The 22,179-nt window shown below is 43.1% G+C and overlaps 1 protein-coding gene across 1 annotated transcript in view; it reads left to right on the top strand.

Moving 5' to 3' along the window:
* The window catches only part of Abhd2 (abhydrolase domain containing 2, acylglycerol lipase), a 102,562-nt gene extending 80,821 nt beyond the window's left edge, over positions 1-21,741 (top strand). The window contains exons 7-11 of the mRNA XM_027919748.2: positions 7,103-7,195; positions 10,318-10,428; positions 12,308-12,377; positions 13,845-13,929; positions 15,844-21,741. Coding sequence (XP_027775549.1) covers positions 7,103-7,195; positions 10,318-10,428; positions 12,308-12,377; positions 13,845-13,929; positions 15,844-16,040 — 556 coding nt within the window. The 3' untranslated portion in view covers positions 16,041-21,741. The remainder of the gene's footprint in view (positions 1-7,102; positions 7,196-10,317; positions 10,429-12,307; positions 12,378-13,844; positions 13,930-15,843) is intronic.
* The last annotated feature ends 438 nt before the right edge of the window (positions 21,742-22,179 follow it).

Here is a 22,179-nt window from a genome sequence, read left to right as displayed (position 1 = left end):
TCAAAGAGCCTTGGATTTGATAAATAGGAAGATTAACAAGTTTGTTCTTTTTTTCTTTTTTGTTCTTCAAAACGCAAAATCAATAACTTCATTTCATTTTGCTGCAGTAGCTCCATCTGCTGTTGCCAAGAGCACATGACACACACTGTCGGCAAACAAGTGTCCTTAACTAAGGCAAAGCAGGTTAAGGAGGGTAGGAAACTAGAATCTGCAAGGTGCTTTGTATTTTGTCCCTTCTCAAAAGATTTCATACACATAATTACATATGGTCACATCAGCCTTATACAGTAAGGAGAAAAACAGGCAACTTTATTCTTTGGAGCATAGAGAATGTTTGAGCTAAGATCATACAGTTCCACACATGGAAACTTGTGGCAGGTCAGACAGGCACCATTGTCCCATGTATGCTGATGCTACCTGAGGCTCAGGTACCCTCAACCTTTCAACCAGACCTTCTGAATGAATAAAGGAACAGTTCTGTCCTTTAAACCAATACCTTTTTTTTTTTCTTGCCAACACTTGAGGGTGATGATCCTTTCGGCACTGGGATGATGGCAGCTGTGCCTGCGCGTGTCCTCTTACATGGAGGTGGAGTGGGAGGGCCCATCTGCGCCTGCAGGGGCCACACGGGAGTTCGTGCTTCTGGTAAATCCTTTCTAGCTGAGCCTGGAGGACTGCCTGCTCAGTTACTCCCCTCCTTCTGGCTTCTCAAACTTAGTAGCTCGCCTCCCTCCCCTCTAGCCTCACCAGAGCCAATGGAAGGCTCAGAGAGAAGCCAACCACCTGCTTGCTATAGTTAGCAAATTCTAGCTGCTGCTAAACCAGCTTACATCTTACCACATGCTGCACATGGGAAGTGGGGGGGACTGTCCTGATTGGTATTCCATGATATGTAGTGGACTTTAACATATTCTCTTAGCATAAGCAGCTGCCAATCAGCCTAGGGAGGCTGCATGGTCAGACATAGTCTATCTTCTTTAATTATTTAGCTGAAACTTCACTATGAAGATACTTGATGATAAATTCATTGATGAGTAGTGACCAGACAGGAGTGTGATAGAGAGACCCAGTGGGACCAGAAGATTACTGATAGGTGAAATCGTGCATTGATTCTTTCAGTTAGACTTCATCCTGGGCATTGGAAACACAATCCTGAATAAGCTCCTTCATGGAGCTTAAGGAGGAGGGAAGGGAACCTTTTTTGGTTTGGTAGAATCAATCTCTCCTGACAAAGCTCTCAAAAATATGATATTGCAAGTCAGGCACTATGGCATACTCCTGTAAACTCAGCAGCTTGGGAGACTGAGGCAGGAGGATCACAAGTTTGAGGCCGGCCTCAGCAACTCAGCAAGGCCCTAGGCAACTTAGAGAGACCCTGTGTCAAAATAAAAAAATAAAAATAGAGAGGGCGAGAGGGCTGGGGATGCAGCTTAGTGGTAGACCATCCCCAGTACTGGGGGGGAAAAAAAATCTGACATTGAAGAATTAGCCAATAATTATAATTAAAACAAAAGCATTTTGTTGATTAAACAAAAATAATCAACATCTAAGGACCTTATCGCATTTAATGACAATAGGATGATATTTATAAGGCCACAAACCAACACACCAGCTACAAGGTCCTCAGAAATAACAGATTTTCCACTATAGGGTTATAAAACTGACCGAATGGTTTGCCCTTAGCACCTGGAGATTCTTGTTTATTTTGTTGTTGCGCTTATTGTTTTTAATCAGAAAAATGAGGGGGTCTGTATGTACCCTTAATTCTAATCTATTCTTGTAAATGTATACCCTGAGAGAAAATATTATAAACAAGAAAGGGAGTTGGTGGGTGGCCATTCTTACGCTAGCCTGAGTTCCAAATCCTGCTACCCCAATAGAAGTACCAAGGCCCAGTTAGACAGGTATCAAAGACCCTTGCTCCCTCCCCAAGGGCTTGGTTTTCTTCCATTCATATTCTCAAGCTGAACTAGATGGAGGTTATAGCCCCTCCTCAGGTTGGCTCCACCTGTGAAAGACAACCAGTTGCTGGCCTGGGCTAGAGACCACCTTCCCTCTTCAGAGGCCACGAGCCCTGTACTGTGCTAGTGGTCTGCCTAGGACTGCCCACATGTCTGTGCCCTGCCCTTTCCTTTAGGCTACTCCTGGTTTGGCTTCCTCTGCTTACTTCTCTTTTGTAGCATCAAGTTAGAAATAATCCGTATGTCCAGCTTGGGGGATAGTTAAGTAAATTATGATACATTGACTCAATGGAACTACAGGCAGCTTTTATTTAAAAACATCAAGAAAAATATATAATGTGACAGAATGTGTACATTAAAATTAGGGGAGAGAACAGCTATATAAAATATAATTGCAGGGAAGGAGAAATGGGAAGATATTATTTAATGGGTATAGAGTTTCAGATCTACAGGATGAAAAAAGAGAAAATATGATCGTATCTGGGCAAAGCCTGGAAGGGAATCCCCTCCTTGCCCAAGTAAAAATAGTTCTTATATTGGTATATAGCATTCTAGGAAAATACATAATGTACTCTAAGGTTTCATGAAGCATGTTGCCTTCAAGGTATTTTTTAGTATTGCCTAGATCCACATCCCATAAATTCATCACCAACCTTAAATCATAGTTTGCCTTCTTTCCCCTTTTTGGAATATTAGAGCCAAGCTTGCCCCCATCCAAGCCATGTAAGGACTTCTCTCTCATCCTCACCCTCCATATTTTCTTAAAGACCATGCTGTCTCACAGTCTTGCAGGAATTTGAGCTATTTATGTGAGTCAGGAGATTTGAATTAATTTGGACATTAGATGATTGGTTTCTCCAGTTCATTTTCTTCATTTTACTCAGTGCTTAGTCTGCTCATTTTGCAAAGTTGAGGAGTTGGAAAGTCCAGCCTTTTCTGAACAGGACCCCTAAAAATAATCATGAATGCTTATTTGTATGGACCCTTTTCTTAGTGATTTAAAAATATGTCAGGTGCAGTGGCACACACCTGTAAACCCCAACAGCTCGGGAGGCTTAGGCAGGAAGATCGCAAGTTCAAAGTTAGCCTCAGTAACTTGACAAGGCCCTGAGCAACTTAGCAAGACCATATCTCAAAATAAAATATAAAGAAAGGGCTGGGGATGTGGCCCAGTAGTTAGGCATCCCTAGGTTCAATCTCTGATATATATATATAAAAAAAAAAAACTATTACCTTCTAAAACACCTTTTTAAATTATTTTAACAGTTCAAAGTCAACAACTGTGAAAACATTGTGGGTAACATTATTATTACTTAATTTTATTGGATAGAAGTAGTGAAGGCATCTTTCGAGAACTTTATTTTGGTAATGGATAAGTAAATTGATGGATAGATGATAGAGCTTTTAAAAATGCATATGCATCATTCTCAAGTAAGACTGACAGTGAAACCATACTTGTTTGCAGGGTATTCTCCTCTCCTTTGTGACCTCAATGACAGCATCACTTTTTTAGAGCTTTGCTACTTTTAGGAGGCCTCTTTCCTATTGGAATGATCCTGGTTCTTTCTGATGTTTTTGAAACCTGTCTTTCTACCAACAAAATTCACTCTGGATTACACAAAGCCTCTCCTTCCTATAACAGTGACCTAGCTACTTTTTCTCTGGATTCCACAGTTCTCTGCCAGGTCCTCAGCCCAGTTACTGCTGGTGGACCAGTATCTGGATGGGCCTGGGTTGTGGTTCCTGCTATCCATTCTCTCTTCTAGAGAGTATAGCTGTCTAAAGGCAGGTTAAGCAGTTGGATGTTCTGCCATTTAGGCAAGTAGAAGTTTGGGCAGTGTCTAGTGCCCTTGGCTTCCATGCCCATTTTGTGATTTGCATCTAAACTGTAAAATTTATTTCTTCTGACTTGGCAGCTCTCACCCAACATTCTTTGCATGTTTTTCCCCAAGGTTTTTGGACAACATGGGTCTGTTTTCTTAAGCCATATAGCTTTATTCTGCTTCTCTTCCTGAAAATTGACCTTATTTTGAGTAACATGGTGTCCATCCCAGGATCCTTCCCATCTCATGAAGTCTCACTGACACCACTGAGATCTTAGGTATTCTGTGAGCTAGTTTGTTTTTGTTTGTGCTTCACCCATTGGCATTTAGCTCTCTGACACTGTAATGTCCTCTTCCCTCCCCTTAGAAGTTTCCCATTTACTCTCATCACAAGTGTTCTTCTGCCCTACCACCATTCCCTTTAAACCTTCTTCTTTGGGTCATGTAGTTCCCGGGTAGATGGATAGACGTGACCCATCTAGCCCAGGAGCTGCCTATCTTCGGGTTAAAGCCAGAGTTCACACCCATTCTCAGTACCACTTGCTGGCCAGCTCTCTATTCACCACATCTGCCTATCTGCAGAATTCTAACCACTGTTAACAGGAGCAGGAAAACCACCAAGGTCTCCAAGGTGGCCTCTGTTCTGTCTCTCACGAAACTATCTAGATAACCTCAGCATGGAAGCAATCTCGGTGAATTCTGTAGTTCAATGAATTCTCTAGTTCGACTTCTTGATTTGGCACATAGGAAACCGAGCCTTGGAAGGTTGAAGCTGCTCATGCAGAGCCTGGTGAATTTCTCAAGGTGTCCTATGGGCCATGTTTCAAGTCCTCCCTCTACCATTTGAGCCCAGACATCTTCTTAGACCTTTATCCCTTCACCAGACCCAAAAAGCCTTTCTCCTGCCTCCATTCACTGCAAAAACAAAGTGGATAAATCAGAATTTGCATCTGTGGGAGCTGTATGTGTGAGGCTCTTGATAGGCAGTGTATCCAGATAATCCACTTGTCTCTTTTTCTGTCTTTGGAAATGGTGACTGTGACCACTGCAGTCTAACCAGTTAAAACTCACTTTGACTCTTCTCTGTATCTCTTTGATCTTTAACATTCCTCAACAGGGCAGTTAATTCTCAGTAGCTTGGAATACCTTTCTTTTTAGTATTGGACTGTGTGTTTTTTATAACACACCAATTTTGATTATGTTTTATTAAACTTATATAAAATCAAGTTTCAATTCCTTAATTATATACCCAAAGGTTGTAAAAGACAGCTCCTAAACAAACTGAGTGGCCAACCAAAGATCCTAGAAATTAATGTTAGCCAAAATAAACTAAGTGAGACACTGATCTCAACATCCTTATCTGGTCCCTCCTTGGGCCCAGGCACCTGTGAATCACCAGAGACTTTCACTGAGATATTTATTATTCCAGCGAAAATCTTCTTGCAGCACCAGAGCATCTTTTTATATCTTAACAGTATGGCAGCCCCCTCCTCCCTTCCCTGCCTGTGCAGCCCCTCTCTTAAGGGAGGTACTCACATTAGCAAGAATGTTTCTTCAGTTAGAAGGTCAGCAAAGTGAGAAATGGATGATGCAAGACAAAGCTGGGACTCTTAAGGGGAAGGGGCAGCTTGGGTACAAGTTCAGAGAAGAGGAGCCACTGGGCAGCAGCGCATGGCTCACTGGTTGGGTGACCCCCTTTCTCAGACCCTGAGGTAGGTGTCTACAGTGCTGCCTCAGCAGTGATCTGGCCTGTCCTTTCTGTTTCTGTAGAGTGGGGGGAGGTTCCCATACATTCACATAGTGACCTTCTGACCTTGGAAGGTGGTATTAAGTCTCCATTTTGACTTTTGACCCTTGTGTTTTAGAAGAATATTATAGGCCATTAAATTCACAAACCATTTCACTTTTAATTCCCCACTTTTTTTTTTCAAGATATTATGGGAAATGCTTGTCATTCCAAAATTGAAGTTGGCTGCTTTAGGGAAATTACTTTTATAAACTCTCTGGATTTAAAAAAACAAAACAAAACAACTGTGAACCATTCAGTCTCTATTGCCACCTAGAAGATGAATCCTGTGGATTCTGTGTGGGCAGAGTGTCACCCAGAGGAATTGACAGGGTGGAATCAGGCCTAGAGACTCAGAAATCTGCAAAATGAAACTTTCTTTTTAATTGATGTGGACCAAAAGTGGCCTGCTTGGATTCATACCCAGGAGGAGAGCATTGAGTGGGGAGGACCAAGTTCCCATGGTGGAAACGAGCCCTTTGGGTTTGTTCATCTGTCACGTGGGCATGGACATCAGGCTACGGGGACCTGTAAACAAGGCCAGCAGTGTTCCCATGCCTCCCTCACAGGGTGATGGCCAAGCTCGGGCTCTGGAAACAAGGACACTATTTCTAACCTAGTGCTACAATTATGCAGGTCAAAGATGACCCTCAACAGGTAGGCTAACCGTGCATAGCCCTAACAGCAGAAGGACTTCCCAGCCAGCTCCCCTGTGCCTAGGGGGTGTCACTGGCCTCCCTGCCTTCACTTCTGTCTCTTCACCACTCTGATATTCTAAGGCTAATCCAAAAAAAAAAAAAAAAAAAAAAGGTTTGCTTGGATAAGGTCAGATTTTATGATTTTTCTTTTGCCTTTCAAACAGCAACAAGAGAAATTGTTTTTAGGTTTTTCTCTGCACCAAACTTCACATCCACCCTCAACTTAGAGGCTCCCAATATTAACCCATTAAGTCCCAAGTTTTCAATTCTGCAAATATTGCAATTAAATTGACACAGGTGCATTAAAATTGGTTGGAAATCATAATGTAGAGTTTATATATTATTATATTTTGTATTATTTTTATTATAATATTATGGTTTTATTATTACATAATTGTATATTATATTTGAGTTTTTATGGAAATTTCACATCTGGGATGATAGAACAAAATGGGTTAAGCCAGATAATTTTGCCTGCAGGGTAGGAAGTCAAATGGAGAAAGTATTCAAATGGCCATCAAAGCAGACTCTGGAAAGTTCTTTGACTAAAGGAAGGCTGGCTGGACAAGTGTCAGGAGCATAGTTCACAAATAATAGGGTCTCTCTGGCCCTAGTCGGTCCTGCTGAGATCAGCTTCAAGGGCACATGGTGGTTCCTCCACTGGTCTCTCTACAGAAGTTTGAGCACTGCACATCAAAGCCTCTGTCCCAGCATCTGAACAACCAGAGCTCTCCACAATAGTATCTTACTGCAGCAACACAAGCCCCAGTCGGCCTGCACCCACACCAGCCAGCCTCCCCACCACATCCCTCTCACTCTCCATGGTTCTTCCAGGGCCCAGGAAACCTTCATGCAGTGGGATCAGTGCCGGCGCTTCTACAACTTCCTCATGGCTGACAACATGAAGAAGATCATTCTCTCGCACAGGTATGGCCCTTTCCATTCTCTTAGGAGACACATGGCTGCTTTCTGAGCTGTTTGGGGAATCACTAAAAGCCAGAACTCCTGTTTGTCCAGAATAACAAAACAAAAAAACAACAGGGTGGTGGCCCTTGGTGTTCTGCCCAAGCAGCTGTGACAGGAGGCTCAGGTTAAAGTGTCAGCTCCTGCCTTCCTGAATTAACCCATCAAGCACTTAGAGTAGTGCCTGGAGAACAGTAGCCTGCAACAAATATTAGCAATAATTATGTCATTATCATTATTATTTTTGCTACTATCTCTTCTTCCTCCCTAATGACTGCCTTTCCCAGCATCTCTGCTTGCAGACCCGGCCCATCTCAGGTCTCATCATCCGCCAGGTTGCTTTTCTACAGCTTCCCCTGTGTGAATCCTGGGTCTTAAACTACATGGGAAGACTTGGAGGGCTTGGGCTTGTTTGGATTTTTCCCAGAGCCTGGCACATAATGAGCACTCAAAAATTACACTTTGGAGGGATTTTTGTCACTACACTAGGAAAAGCCATCAAGCTAAGTGATCAATTTTGTAATCTCTGGTTTTTTGTTTGTTTGTTTTGAGAAGTAGTCTCACTATGTTGCCCAAGCTGGCCCTGAACTCCTAGGCTCAAGTGATCTTCCTGCCTCAGCCTTCTGAGTAGTAGGGACTATAGGTGTCCACCATCATGCCCAGTTCTTAGTCTCTTTTTTTCAATGGTTAAAAGGAGATGTTGTTGAGCAAGGTCCTAAGCAACTTAGCAAGGCCCTGTTTCAACATTTTTAAAAAAGGGGAGAAGGGGGTTGTTGGTGATGTAGCTAAGTGGTTAAATACCCCTGGGTTCAATCCCTGGTACCTAAATAAATAAATAAATAAATGGAGATGTTGTGCTGCCCATCCAAGCCTGACCCCAGGTGGGGCTTCCTGTGAATAGGTCATATGATGCCTGAGCAAGGCTGAAGCTTATAGCCCTTCAGGCTGCCAAGCTGCCAGGCATATCCTTAGGTCCTCATGTTGGGTGGGTACAGAACAGAGGGACATTTATGTCCCTGTACTATAATAATCAACTATTTGCATTCAGTTCATGTAGTTTGAGCATCAGCCATGTACTGACATGGGTGTGACTCAACTGAGTGGGTGCTCTGGAGATTTGCCAGAGTTATTATTCCAGAAGGGGCAGAGTCAGGGCACCAAGGCCACATCCAAATCCTCTGCCCTCCGCACTTCCAGAGTCAAGCAAGACTCCTTCCAGACAAGATCTGTTTTGCTAAAGGATTTGGTCTTGCTACTAAATGGTCTGTAAAGTTCATTATGTAATTCTTAACAAATTGCAAAAATGTGCCTAAGTATATTTACCTTTTAAACTTTTTCTATAAAAAGCCAGATACTGAGCTGGCGTTATGGCTCAGAAATAGAGCACTTGCCTAGCATGTGTGAGGCCCTGGGGTTCAATTCTCAGCACCGCATATAAATAATTGAATAAAATGAAGGTCCATCAACAACTAAACATTATTTTTTTTTAAAAAAAAAAAAGCCAGATACTCTGAAATTTTAGAAAAACTTTAACTTGTGAACCCTGTCCCATAGATATATAAGATAATCTTCCTAATTATCTTTTTTAAAATATTTATTTATTTGTAGATGAACACATAGTATCTTTTTTTATTTTTATGTGGTGCTGAGGATTGAACCCAGTGCCTCACACATGTGAGGCAACCACTTTACCACTGAGCTACAGCCCCAACCCCTTCCTAATTATCTTTTGAAAAAAATAAGTGCTGGAGTAATGTATCTGTCTTCTTTTGGAAAGGTTGTGAAAATATACAGAACACTGAGTTTCTGTAATGACATTTCCTACCATAGAACCAAACTTCAAAGCAAACTCACTCCTTCCTCAGCTGTGTGACTGAGAGTTCTTGCTGGGAAGAGCAGGCTACCATGCACATTTTGACCCCTTCCTTTGTTGTGTTGCTCTTAAGATGGATCTGCTTCTCTCTAGAAATGACCACTGTACTGAATACAGTTGGCTCTCTATCTACATGAGCTCTTCATCCCCTCTTCCAACCAACAATGGATAAAAATATTAGACCTACAAAGATTGTATCTGTCCTGAACATATACAGACTTTTCTTTCTTGTCATTGTTTCCTAAACAATACAACTTTTACATAGCATCTGTGTTAATTACTATAAGTAACCTATAGATGATTTAAAGTATTCATGAGGATGGCATAGGTCATGTGCAAATCCTAAAGCAAGACATGTTTGTGGGTGCATCCATAATCTCAGCTCTCAGGATGCTGAAGCAGGAGAAGCACTTAAACCCAGGAGTTCAAAGCCAGGCTAGGCAACGCAGTGAGACCCCAACCCAAAATAAAACACAAACACACACACACACGAAATAAATCCTACACCATTTTATGGAAGGGACTAGAGCATCCATGGATTTTGTTATCTGGGGTGGGGGGGTGTCCTAGAACCAGTCGCACATGGATACCAAGGAATGATCTTATACAGCTTTTTAGCTAAGTCTTTGGGTGATGTTGATTTACCCAAATGCTGAATAGGTTATCGTTGTCTTCCTTGTTAAGCAACATAAATGGCTCATAAAGGACAAGGGGCTCTGCCAAAGGAATCATTGTCAACACCAGTGTAAGGGTAAGTGGTGAGTCACTACCCACCACTCACCACTCACCACAGGACTCATCCTGATACCTCCTCTGTGCTGAGGTCTGTAATATTCAGCTAGTTTCAAACACACACACACAATCTTTAGTTTTTCTAGTGCCCCCAAAAGGACAGTAAGGTCTTTGTGTTCATCTTTCTGAACGTTCTTCAAAAGTCACCACTCAGGTTCATCCTCTAGGACATTCTAAAGGCTGAAAGGATGTTTCTAACTTACCACATGGACTCTGGTTCATGTGGCCGCAACTCTCCAGACTTGCCCCTGGACATGGAAGCAGGCTCTGTTGGTTTCTCTCTGCATGTGAATTTTTTAAATTTGATTGGTGTATTATAATTATACATAATAGTGGGATTCATTATTACATGTTCATACATGCATTCAATAGAATGATATCATTTGGTCAATTTCTCCTTGCTTTTGTGTCTTCCCCCAAGGCAAGCTCTTTTTGGAGACCATGTGAAGAAACCCCAGAGCCTGGAGGACACGGACTTGAGCCGGCTCTACACAGCTACATCCTTGATGCAGATTGATGACAACGTGATGAGGTAGGTCCACGAAGCTGGAGAGGAATGCTCGGGGGTGGGCCGCCAGGCGGGAAGCTGCAGGCCAGCTCTGCCCAGCACAGCTCTTTGCTTTTCTCACTTTAGTGGTAAGGGAATAAGCAGCCAGTGTTTAAAAACAGATTTCACAGAAAAATTCTAATTTCTTGAGAAATAGGTAGAGGGTCTGACAACTCGTCCTACATGGCACAGTTGGCATGAGTCGAGGGGCTGGGTGTGCACACCTTAGTCACCCTCAGTCTTTCCCCTGGCTGTTCTGCCTCAGGACCAGGGCAAGATCAGGTGTCACATAAACCTGCCTTCCCAGTGGAAGGAAAGGAAGTGAAGTCACCATCAAAAATGAAAAAAAAAAAAAAAAAACAAAGACCAAGAAAGCTGTGTGTGTCAAGCAAAATGGACAGAGCCTCTTATGTTGGGGCCTGGAGACGTCTCTGTGTAAGATGCAAACCCTGCCTACTTCACTTGTTTTCTCTCCACCTGCCTGGCCCCTCCTGGCGCCTGTAACACAACCCTCACAGTGTCTTCTTTCCTGCTGCCAATAGTGTCTGACTGAAGTTGGCCTTAGCTGGAAAAGGTGTGGATCTCTGACCACAAAAGATCATCCTTTTTAAATAATCATTTGATACCTTTGATGTGACCTAAAGCAAACAAGTATTTATCCAATAGATAGGGAGAGAAAGGCCTGAGGATGTGAAAACTCTACTTTTCTTCTTCTCAAGATTTTAGTAGCCTTCTTACACCAAGTATCCTTGAACTGTGCTTGTTAACAGTTTCTCAAGGGAAATAGACACTAGGAAATTATTGGTATGTTCAAAAGAGTAGAAAGAACCATACCCACCCCCACTTAAGATGGGGCATGTGACTTACTGTGGTGTCTAATAAGAAAAAAAATTAATTTTAATTTCTCAATTCATCTTCTCAATTTTTTTTAAGCCCAAAAGAGAATGTTCTCAACTCTTTGTAAATTTCTTCCTTCATAATCATATTGAGTAGTAGCAGCTTCATATCAGTTTTGGCAACCTCCTCACAGATCTCTCACCAGTCATACTGGAAGAATAGGATGAGAAGGAACAGATTTCACAGGGACAGAGGTACTGGAGATGATGTCTACACAGCAAGAGTCCCTGATGGTCCAGCCTGAGCTTTCTTGGCAAAGATGTCGAAGACAGCTGGGGTGGAAGTGACCCAAGTTCAATCTTTGTTCCAAAAAAAAAAACAAAAAAAAACTAAAAGACTTTCAGTCTGGTGCACTGAAGGTTTTATTAAGTGTCAATTTGTCTCTGATGACTGCTCCACATTTTATTACCATTTAAGTGACCAATAAGAACTCTTTTGAAAAGAAAGTTCTAGCCTTTGAATTCAGTTTCTCTGTCTATGGTGATTTATGGTTTCATTGATGTTTCAAATGATGTAACATCCACTAATAATTATAGATGACACTGAGTCGTTCCTCTCAGCCAGTTACCAGGCTAGTAGCACTTCAGTGCAATAACTATTGTGGCACCATCAAGAAGTTCCTATTTTCAGACCTATTTTACACAGGATGAACCATTCTCTTGAAGTCACGCAGCCGGTAAGTAGCAGAGCCAGGATTTGAACTCAGATGCCAAAGCCAGCATTCTTGACCCTAAACACTGCTACATGTTCTGCTGATAGGACAAGTTAATATAGAAACTAGAGTGGTAATAAAATCAACTCAGCATTTAGACCAGTCTTGGCTGCCTGTGCATATTCTACCAATGCAGTGAGTTAGCGTGAGAATTAGATAATAATCAGCTCAATATTTCCATCTTATGACAAATGTTGTTTTGTCCTTTTTCCTTTTCTTTTTTTTTTTTTTTTCTTTCTTTTTGTTATGTTCCAGGAAGTTCCATGGCTATAACTCCCTGAAAGAGTATTATGAGGAAGAAAGCTGCATGAGGTACCTGCACAGGGTGAGTAGACAACACTGGCTCAGAATTCATGTCACTCCACCTAGCTCCATCCATGGTACAAAAATATACCTCCTAAATTTCCTAGTGGAATCTCAGCCAGACTCTAGCTGGATCTGTTCTAGTTTTTGACTCTTTTTTTTTTTTTTAATTAAACCAAAGTGTGTCCCTCTGTGACCACCATACACTAATCCCAGAACCACCCCTTAGACCAGGCTGCTCCCAAGTCTATATGAAAGCCTTTAAAATTGCTGCAACACCCCATTTTTTTTCTTAGACTCCCTTTGGTAGTATAATCCTACCCAGTTTCTACCATCATTCTTCATGGGAGCTCCAGGTTTCTTATCATCCTGAACCCTTCTTTTTGGCTATTGTGTATTTTGTTAGTGTGGTGCCTAGAACGGAATTCCAAATTCCTGCCATGATCCAGTGAGTATAGAGTCAAATGGATGTATTTATCAAAATGATGAGGAGCATGTCTGTTGATTAAGTAGACTGGTTTGCATCAATGCATTTTTTTAGCAGCTATAATAAGTGTGTGTATTAAATTTGTGGCTAATCAAAATTCCCACATATTTTTTGACCTAGCCCATCACCAAGCCAGTCTCTCTTATTCTCTTGGCACAACTGCCTTTTTTATACAATCACAGAACTTCTCATTTATCTCTGTCAGGGTCCACCTGCTGGTTTGGCTCACCATTTCCCCAGCTATAGCAGATAATTGTGTATCAAAGTTCTGCTCTTTTAGTAGCCTTCCCAGCTACTTTAGCATCATCACCCCAGCTTTGGGCATATTTATTTAAGCCATTATATAAATGTCGAGCTGTGTACAGCCAATATCAGAGAGTTCCAGGAGAGCACAGCCATTCACTAGGCATGGCTGTTCAGGAAAATCTGAGTGCCACGTCAACACCATTTCCACTCAAATGCAAAAGGAGACCATTGGCTGTTTTGCTAAAGTGGATACTGAATGCAATCCTGCCAAGATCCCCAGCTATTCACCAACCTACTCATAATTTCAACCTTCAGATTCTTCTGGAAAGTCTTCTTTGTCTGGAATGGAGTGCACTTCATTTTCCTTTCTCACAGTATAAACCAAATGAGTAGGCACATAACTCTTGGTAAAGTCATTTTTCTGAAATGTGTGACTAATTTGAAACACTATGAAGACCAATCAGAATTATTTTGACAGTGAATGCCACTCGGCACTCCCCTCTCTTCTTCGGTACCTGAGGACACTGGGAACTTTGCCCCTGCACATACTTGCTGCCAGGTGATGATCACAGTGGCACCTGTAACTCAGCCTACTACCAGTGAATACCAGGCATCCTTATCCCATCTGTTTAGCAAGCCAATCTGTGACTCTCTTCCTTTTGCTTCAAAGACATGTCTGGTAGTGATTCTGAACCTTGAATCAATGGGATCTGGAAAAGGGAATTGATCATTTCATTCAACTCTTTGTTGTTGTAGATTTATGTGCCTCTCATGCTGGTTAATGCAGCTGATGATCCCTTGGTGCATGAAAGCCTTCTAACCATTCCAAAGGCCCTTTCAGGTAAGTGTTTCTTCTTCTGCTCCCCCAACCACTCAGCAAATTCACTATTCCTTTAGCTCTGGGAACCAACCTCTTCAGGGAAGGACAGTTCATGCCTATCCTCCAAGTTCTGGAGTTGTGAAGGGCCTAGGCAGAGTATCATCGTTCAGAAGCCAGAACCATCCTTGATGTCCATCACCAAGACAGTTTGGGGAGATTCACCTGGTGTTCTGCAGAATTATTGTCTCAGAGTTATGGTTTCATTAAGTAGGAGAGTTTGACTTAAGAGATATTTACATGTAAAATTTGACCTGAAAAGCAAAACAAAACAAAACAAAAAAGCCAGTTCTATTACCTCTGGTGACAGCCTCTCCATCTGCTTTAGGGATAAAAATATAAGCAACTGAAATGGCAAAGAATGTTGCTCATGGAAATGTTACTGTGCCTCATGCGAGCACAGTCTCATTTCGTGCTGAATAAGAAGCTAAAAGGGAAAATAGAGTGCTGGCCTAGCATGTCCAAAGCCCTGGATTCCATCCTTAGTGGAGTAGGAGAAAGAGAAAGCACAGAGAGATTAAAAGGAGGATTTGATAGGAAATTGCACAGCTACTTTTCAGTGTAATTTCAGATCCTTAGGACATCATCTCCACACTCCTCACTGATGACCACTTGGTGCATGAAAGGGACATTGAAACCATTATATGAATCTTGCAAATATCATATAATAACCAGAAGGAAGAGCTATACCTCTGGTTCTCCCATGACCCTCAGGAGAGTAAATCGTAGAGCAGACAAAGGACCCACTGCCAGGGCCCTATTACACTGCCCAGGTCGGAGGCTGTGTGTAGGACAAGTGTCACATTGATAAGGAGCTGTCTCCAGTCAGTCCCCATCCAACCACAGACTCACTACACAAGTGCAACCCACTCAGCCACATGCATGGCAGTGAGAGAAAGCAACAGCACTTGTCCCCTTCTGGAGCTCTAAGTGATGGTCACAGCGCTAGTGCTGTCACATAGAAACTTACAAAACAGCAACCGAAGAGCAAGAATTAAGTGGGTAAGACTAGAAAACAGCCCTGGAAAGCCAGCCAGGGGGCCCTTCAGTCATTCCCCTGGGAAGACAGGTGCTTCCTGTTAAACTTGGCTGCCCCTGTCTGCCCCATGTACACACATTTTCAATAGTGGCCTTTACTGGCCTGTGTGGGATCAACCTAAATATGGAATCAGAAAGTCAAGCTCTAGGTCATTAACCCAGAATGGCTATCTAGCATGTGGCATTGGCAGCTCAGGCTTTAACACAACTTGCAGCTTTAAGTCTTAGTCTCAAAGATAAATGAGTGGGATGAAAAATGATCGACTCTGTTGAATTCTCCTTGTTCTCTAGGAAATAACACTCTGAGTGCTTGAACCTCTCCGTAGGGTCCGCCCACCCTCAGATTATTAAATCAGAACTGCATTTTAACAAGATACCCCAGGTGGATCCAGATGCACAAAATTGGGAAGCATAACCGAACACCTGGAGCGTTTTAGCAATACCCGTGCCTGGGTTCCCCTCCCTTGCTCATTCTTCTCCTGCCACCCCTGAGTCCCTGATTTAATTAGTCTGGGTGCAGCCTAGACTTATGGAGCTTGAGAAGCTTCCCAGGTGATTCTAATATGCAGCCAAGTTTGAGAACCACTTAAAAGAGTTCCAAGGATTTATAAAGCCAGTGCCCATTCTTCCCAAAGGCATGCCGGTCCCAAAGCTAGCTAGGTTCCACTGTCTTGGCTGGCTAACTTTGGTGAACAAGGCAGTGAGGGCAGAGGTTAGATGCCCACTTAGGTGATTTTTCCCTGTAAGCAAAGCCTAGGCCATCCCAGCCAGCTCACTCCCCTTCACATCTCCAGCCTGAAGCTAACTAGAGTGCGGTAACTCTCTGCCTTTCCCCTGCAGAGAAACGGGAGAATGTCATGTTTGTGCTGCCTCTGCATGGGGGCCACCTGGGCTTCTTTGAGGGCTCTGTGCTGTTTCCCGAACCCCTGACGTGGATGGATAAGCTGGTGGTGGAGTATGCGAATGCCATCTGCCAGTGGGAACGAAACAAGTCGCAGTGCTCCGACACGGAGCAGATGGAGGCCGAGCTGGAGTGAGGCCTCCGGACTCTGGCGCGCTCCAGCGACCCTCCTCTGGAACCCGCGTCCCCTTGCCCGCTGTTTCAGGTCTCCCATCTCCCTCAGCGACCTGGACCTGACCTCATTTCATCAGCGGGGCCCCATCGTGCACAGGTGTCTCGAGTAGGAGGCTCTCCCTGGGAGCTCCAGGCTATTTTTGTGCTTAGTTACTGGTTTTCTCCATTGCGTTGTTAGCCATGGTGACAAATGACAGGGTTCTCACCCTTCTGTCCGGTTTTTTCAGCTTCTGATTGCTTTTAAGCCAATTACATCTAGTTTCCCTATTAAAAATGTGTCTGAACAGCCATTCTGCTTTGCCAATCAAAAGGCTTTTCCCTGAGAACAGTGAAGGATATATGTCGTTTCGTGGTGGTTGTATGTGTCCTATGTAGACCCTGACAAAAGCTCACCATTCTGGGCCAATGCTGAAGATGTGACTCGGCTTGGGAATCTGGGAGCCTGCAATTCTCAGGCCAGAGTGCAGCCTCTTAAATGGCAAAGGAAATTCCACTTGAGTCACAAGCCAAGTTTCTTCCATCACCATCCACTAGGACAGTCCCCTCATACCTTGTTGCCACTGCTGAGAGTTGCTTGAGACACTTGTTAAAAATTCAGCCTCCCAGGTCCCTCCCCTTAGAGAGGCTGACTCATTGGGTCTGGGAAGGAGCCTGGAGATTTTAATTTTTGACAAGTGCCCCAAGGGATTCTCATCACAAGGCAAATTTGGGACACATTGTTCTATAGCGCCTTTAAATTAGAAGCATCTTGGTGGCTCATTTTATTGAAATTCATCATCATTGATGTCTCTTTGCTCCCAGGGGCCTCCAGAGCAGCAAGGCCTGTTGCATAGCTGCCCTTGTGTAATCAGTGTAGTGTCCCCACAAAGGACCCTGAGTGGGAGTGGGCCTTTGGGCTGAGCCCTGGCTCTGATTCTCACCTGCTATATGACCCTGGATAAGTCTCTTTGGACTTGAGTCTCTTCGCCTATGAAATGAGGGACTTGGACCAGGTAGATTGCTGAGATGACCACCAGTCCTAAGTTCAATGACAAACTCAGTTTACTGAGCTTTGAGAGAACATCCCTCCAGGCGAGGCTGGGAGCTCTTCTCCCAGGCTAAGCATTTACCTTTCTTTTTCCCTATCTGCCACCCCCCTCCCCACCCCCACATTTCATATAAAGAGATTTTGGGGGTCTTTTGAGCACTTAATTGTAATTTTAGTTTTTTTAACCCAGTACCCTCTATCTCTGGCTTTTGATACTAAACAATTCAAAAGTTGGATCCGAGTTTGAAGAAGAAAGATATTTCCAACCAAAGACGGTGTTGTTTTGAAACTGGATTTTTAAATGAATAGCCTCTATTTGTTGTTGGTTGGCTAGATTTTCTGAAATGTCTTTTCAAGTGGAAATGTCACTATAGGTTTCAAGTACTTCTTTTCTCCCATCCTGTGGTACTTGAAGATCTAAGAACCCTGTGCTTTGAAAAATCAGCAGTTGCTATCTGGAATTAAATAGAACTATGAGTGAAATTGCCTGAATACTTTAAAAATATATATTTTCTTTGCTGCATCTCCTTTGGCTCCAGGACAGACTGGAATAAGTGGTCTGTGTGGATGTTTAAGGAATAAAGGGAGTCACCTGGGCACTTGAATGCCAGCCCCTGTGGCCACAGTTTGGGCATTGGCCCAAGTGACTGTGACAATTAAATCTGTAACCTGAAGTTGTTTTCTGACAATCACCAGATCATCCTAATAACATCAGAAACAGCCATTATCTCAAGACTGAGATTACTGTGGTCTTGACTTTGTCTTGGTATAATTTCTCACACTTGCTAAATCCTGTCATTACAACTTCCCCCCCAAGTTGACATTTCTTTAACGCATCTCCTCTTCGTGTTCTTTTAGCACAAATTGGCACTTTATCATCTATGCCTCAATTTGGAAGCTAGTCTTTCTCCTCTGTTGCTTTTCTCTCCACCACCCACATCTGTAATCTGGGTTTAGGGCCATACTTTCGTTTCTCAGACTTTTTACTAAAATAGGTCCATCAAGCAATAACTTAATAGGATGGAATCGGCATTTGGAAGTGAGGGGCTCCTTTCACTTGTTTGAGGCCACATCCTTGACCTGCTGTGGAAGTAGTGGCCCAGGTACCCCTCCCTCCAGGAGAAGAACAGTCCTGAGGCCTCACACACAGGAAGAGGGGCGGGGGCTTGTCCCAGGAGCTGGCCTGTATGGCAGGCCTGGAAGTCTCCCACCCCAGGAGAGGCAGGCTTGGGCAGAGCCTTTGTTGCCACACAGCCGGAATTCCCCACCCCCAGGACTGGGGGGCCACGTCCCAGCTGAAATCTCTTTAGTGTGGAACTCTGAATGGCACTTACATTCCATTTTGGTTCACATGAAATCAACTGAAGCCCTTTATTCAAGCTTCAGGCTCTCAGGCATGGAAATGAGAATATGACTGTGGCTGTCTTACAGGAAAATTCTTGTTTGTCCCTGAATGAGAGCACAGAGGCACTGAATGTAGAGATGCAAACTTGCCTAATAAATGAGGGAGCAGCACTTTATATGTAGGTCATCTTTTCTCCTTTCTCTGGGCTTCCTCGCTTTTTTTCCCAAAGTCATTCCTTTCTGATGATAATGTGAATGCTCTTCTTGCTATGAAGGTCTTAGCTGGGCTGAAACAAGCCTGGATTTTCAGAAAGTGTTTGAATATTCTATTTTGAAATCAAATTAAGGATATAAATTGCATAGATCTAGACAATTCTGTGGCAGGAATAATATGTCAGAAACCAAGGGAAAGAAGCACCCCACTCTTCTCCAGTTGTGCTCCCTGCTCCTCCCACCCCCCAGATAATTTAAAGACGTTGCTCCCAGTCAAATTAATATTGCCTGTCTTGAAAAAGTGCATTGGGTCTCTTTGATACATGTATGTTAAAAGGGAGTTCAACAGACTCGAAGAAAACCTTTTCTCTTTTTTTGCGGTGAGTTTGCACCAATGATTCCAGACCAGAATGAAGATAGAGAGTTATTTGTTGTTACAATATTCTGTTAACTTCTCTGCAGCGTTTTAGGCATAAGGGAACCTTAGGCCCCACCGTGAGAGTGGAAATACACTAAAAAGGAATGTTCCTTTCTTGACCTGGTATTTGGGAATCAGAGTCCAGGAGATCTAGCTTCTCATCCCCAGTGTCTCTGATTGACATTGTCAAGTGGGCAAGTCACTTCATATGCCTGAGCCTGTCACCTCATCTTAGGCCATCCTAAGACGACTTCATTTACATATCATTTGCCTGATCTTTGTTGAACACTTGCCTGAAGTTGGCCTCTTCAAGCCCTTGCAGGTAGAAACAAACAGCCATGTCATCGGCCAAAGCTTATTTGAGGGGACTTGAATGAGGGAGTTTGTACATTCACCTTTTCCTGGTTAGGCCCATGGATAGCATCTAAAGCCCTGTGTCTCACTGGCTTCTCTCCCAAGGGGAGTTGTCATCGCAGTATCCTTGCTATTCTAAGGGCAGTCTCATGACTATGGCAGGTGCTGGCCATCAGGATGAGGACAATAACTCCATCCTTCAGTGTGATCAGGCAGAGCATGGAAAATGCCCAGGGCAGAAGTCCTTCCTGCCCAGGCTTTCATTCTATCCCATAGTCTTCACTGAAGTGAACTTCTGGGCAGCTGAGCTTCTGACATCAAATGAGAGTTCTCTTTGTAACTAGGTGACTTGAGATGGATTTTGCCAGCTCCAAGGAAATGATACATGTGTTCTTGTTTGTGTTTGCCAAGCACACAGGTGTCCCAGATGTGAGAGGCTTTTCCTGTGGCCTTGACTTAAAGTAAAGACCATTGAAACACCACATCTAGTGTCCTGACACTCAATGAAGACATGAAGGACTCATGTCTTCATCCTTTAGGAAGGCAGGAGAGTCATAAGTAAGCATTTTGCTGCAGCATTCTGTCACAGTATCATCTGGAATTATTTTCTTTGCCCAAAAAGCCTTACCACACCTGTAGAAAATCCCCTGGTATTACAATATCATGGTGGAAGAATTAAAATTCTTCTGCTATGGAATTTTGAAACAAAACCAGAAAGTATCCTCAAGTGTCCTGCAGGCTCCTTATTATGTTCTGTCCCCACCTACCACCCCTCAACAATAGACATGATCCAGATGGGCCAAAACCCCTCATCTCTGGCATCTGTCTTCTTTGGATTACTTGGATGCTCCAAAAAGTCATGAAAAGTGGCCTGCCTATGGCATGTAGAGGCCAACCAATTGGGACAAATTTTCCTTCCACCTGTTAGCAGAGGGAAGTACCCCATCCTTCATAAACTAGGATTGTTTTTGCCAAATTATATTTGAAGCTGAGAAAAGGAGAAGAGAACCTGGCTGGCAGAGAAAACTAGAAAGCCATCCATAGCAAAGGCTGCACCTGCATCACTGCTACTGCCGCCTCTGGGTGCTGCAGCCAGCATCCTCCATCGTGGCTCTTGAATGCAGGCCATGGAGTCCAGCTCCCCATTCTCGGCTCCCAGAATAGACAGCTACCCTTTTGGAAGAGTCAGTCCACCATGTTTTCTGAACCTTTTTCCAGGCATATATGCTGGTAGAGCTTTCATGGATCTCTAATAAATAAGCTGAAGTTAATTTCTCACTGGTGGAAACTCAAACATTCTGAGTTTCACAAAGTTCTCAGCTTTTAACTAGAACTATCAATTAGTAATGAAATCCATAACTACATTCTCTCCCTTTTGGTCCTCATTAGCTAAGAAATCCACTATTGCCATAAGTTGGGGACAGACCACTTATAGCATCTGCAGAAATACCCCTTGTCTCAATGGGCATTCTCCTCCCAGACCACTCACATCCAGCAGCCAATAGTCACCTAGAATAATTGCAACCCGCTTGGTCCCAGTGCCAACCACTTCTCTCCCAGGCTGGCCATGTAAGTGGACCAAGTCCCTGGGTGTTAGGAGTTAGATTTTTTTTTTTTTTTTTTTTTAATTTCATTCTGGCCACTTTAGTTTTCCTAAAGCACAAGTCCATGTAGAATCCTGTCACCTTTCCAACCAGTTCCAGATGGTCTGGGTCTCTCCCACTGCCTCAGGAAGACCTTCACTGTACCTGAGCTTCTGATTTCTGCCACTGCAGCTGCCTTAGTGGGGGTGGGGGAGGGGGGTGGGGGCGCCAGTTTGCATCTCTCTTTTTCCTGGTTAGACTCGGTTCAACCACATTTTTCTGTTGGCAGATCTGCTTCAGATTGATTTTTGAGAACCATCACTTTCACATTCCTGATTCTGGTTCATTTCGTTTTGTTTTGTTCTCTTTGGGTTTTCTGAAACTTTTAAATGCTGCCCTGAAAATACTGTATTTTTGAGTTTGTGTTCTGAAAGCCTCCACGCTGCTGGATCTTTGGGGGGAAATAACAGGATCCTTCAGCACCGAGGTGTTTAAGATTCGCAACTAGCAATGCAATTTTTTCTAAATATGAGGATATTTACCTTTATTAAGAAATTATACTAAATGATGGTGTCCTTGATCATTTTGTGTTCTCATATTACTTTTGATTCTATATGATTCTGTGTGGTGGTGAACAAAGATCATTACAAACAAAACTGTAATTTTGTTATCTTTGATTCAACTGAATTTCTTTACTTAAAAAAATAAAGTCTAAAAAATGTGGCATGGCTGTGTGTGCTTTGTGTAGTGGTAAAACCAAGTAGGTTCTATATGTGCCTTCACCAAAACATGAGCTTAATGGAAATGCACAAAACACCAGTTTTTCCTCACAACTGATGTCAACCCAACCTTGCACACAGATACCAAAAATACAACCAGCCCATGAGTCCTCACAAGCCCATCCTCTCCAGGCAAAAGAGCCAAAAACTGAAATAAGTGAGGATGGCAACATTTTAACCAACTACTAAAGTGAACCATGTAGATGGAATGCAAAGCAAGATGGAGGTAGTGTTTGCCATGCATGGTTTGGGTGCTTTTCCGGTATCATTCTTAGATAACTAGCCAAATGTTACCTAAATCAAAATGGTATTGGTTTGGTTGGTGGTGATGGTGATGTTTTCTTCTACTTTGGATCTTTCTGAACCCAAGCAAAGTGTCTCCC

Source organism: Marmota flaviventris, chromosome 2, assembly GCF_047511675.1.
Source record: "Marmota flaviventris isolate mMarFla1 chromosome 2, mMarFla1.hap1, whole genome shotgun sequence".
NCBI lineage: Eukaryota > Metazoa > Chordata > Mammalia > Rodentia > Sciuridae > Marmota > Marmota flaviventris.
The sequence above is the reverse complement of the archived record's forward strand: the minus strand, read 5'-3'. Positions and strand labels throughout refer to the sequence as shown.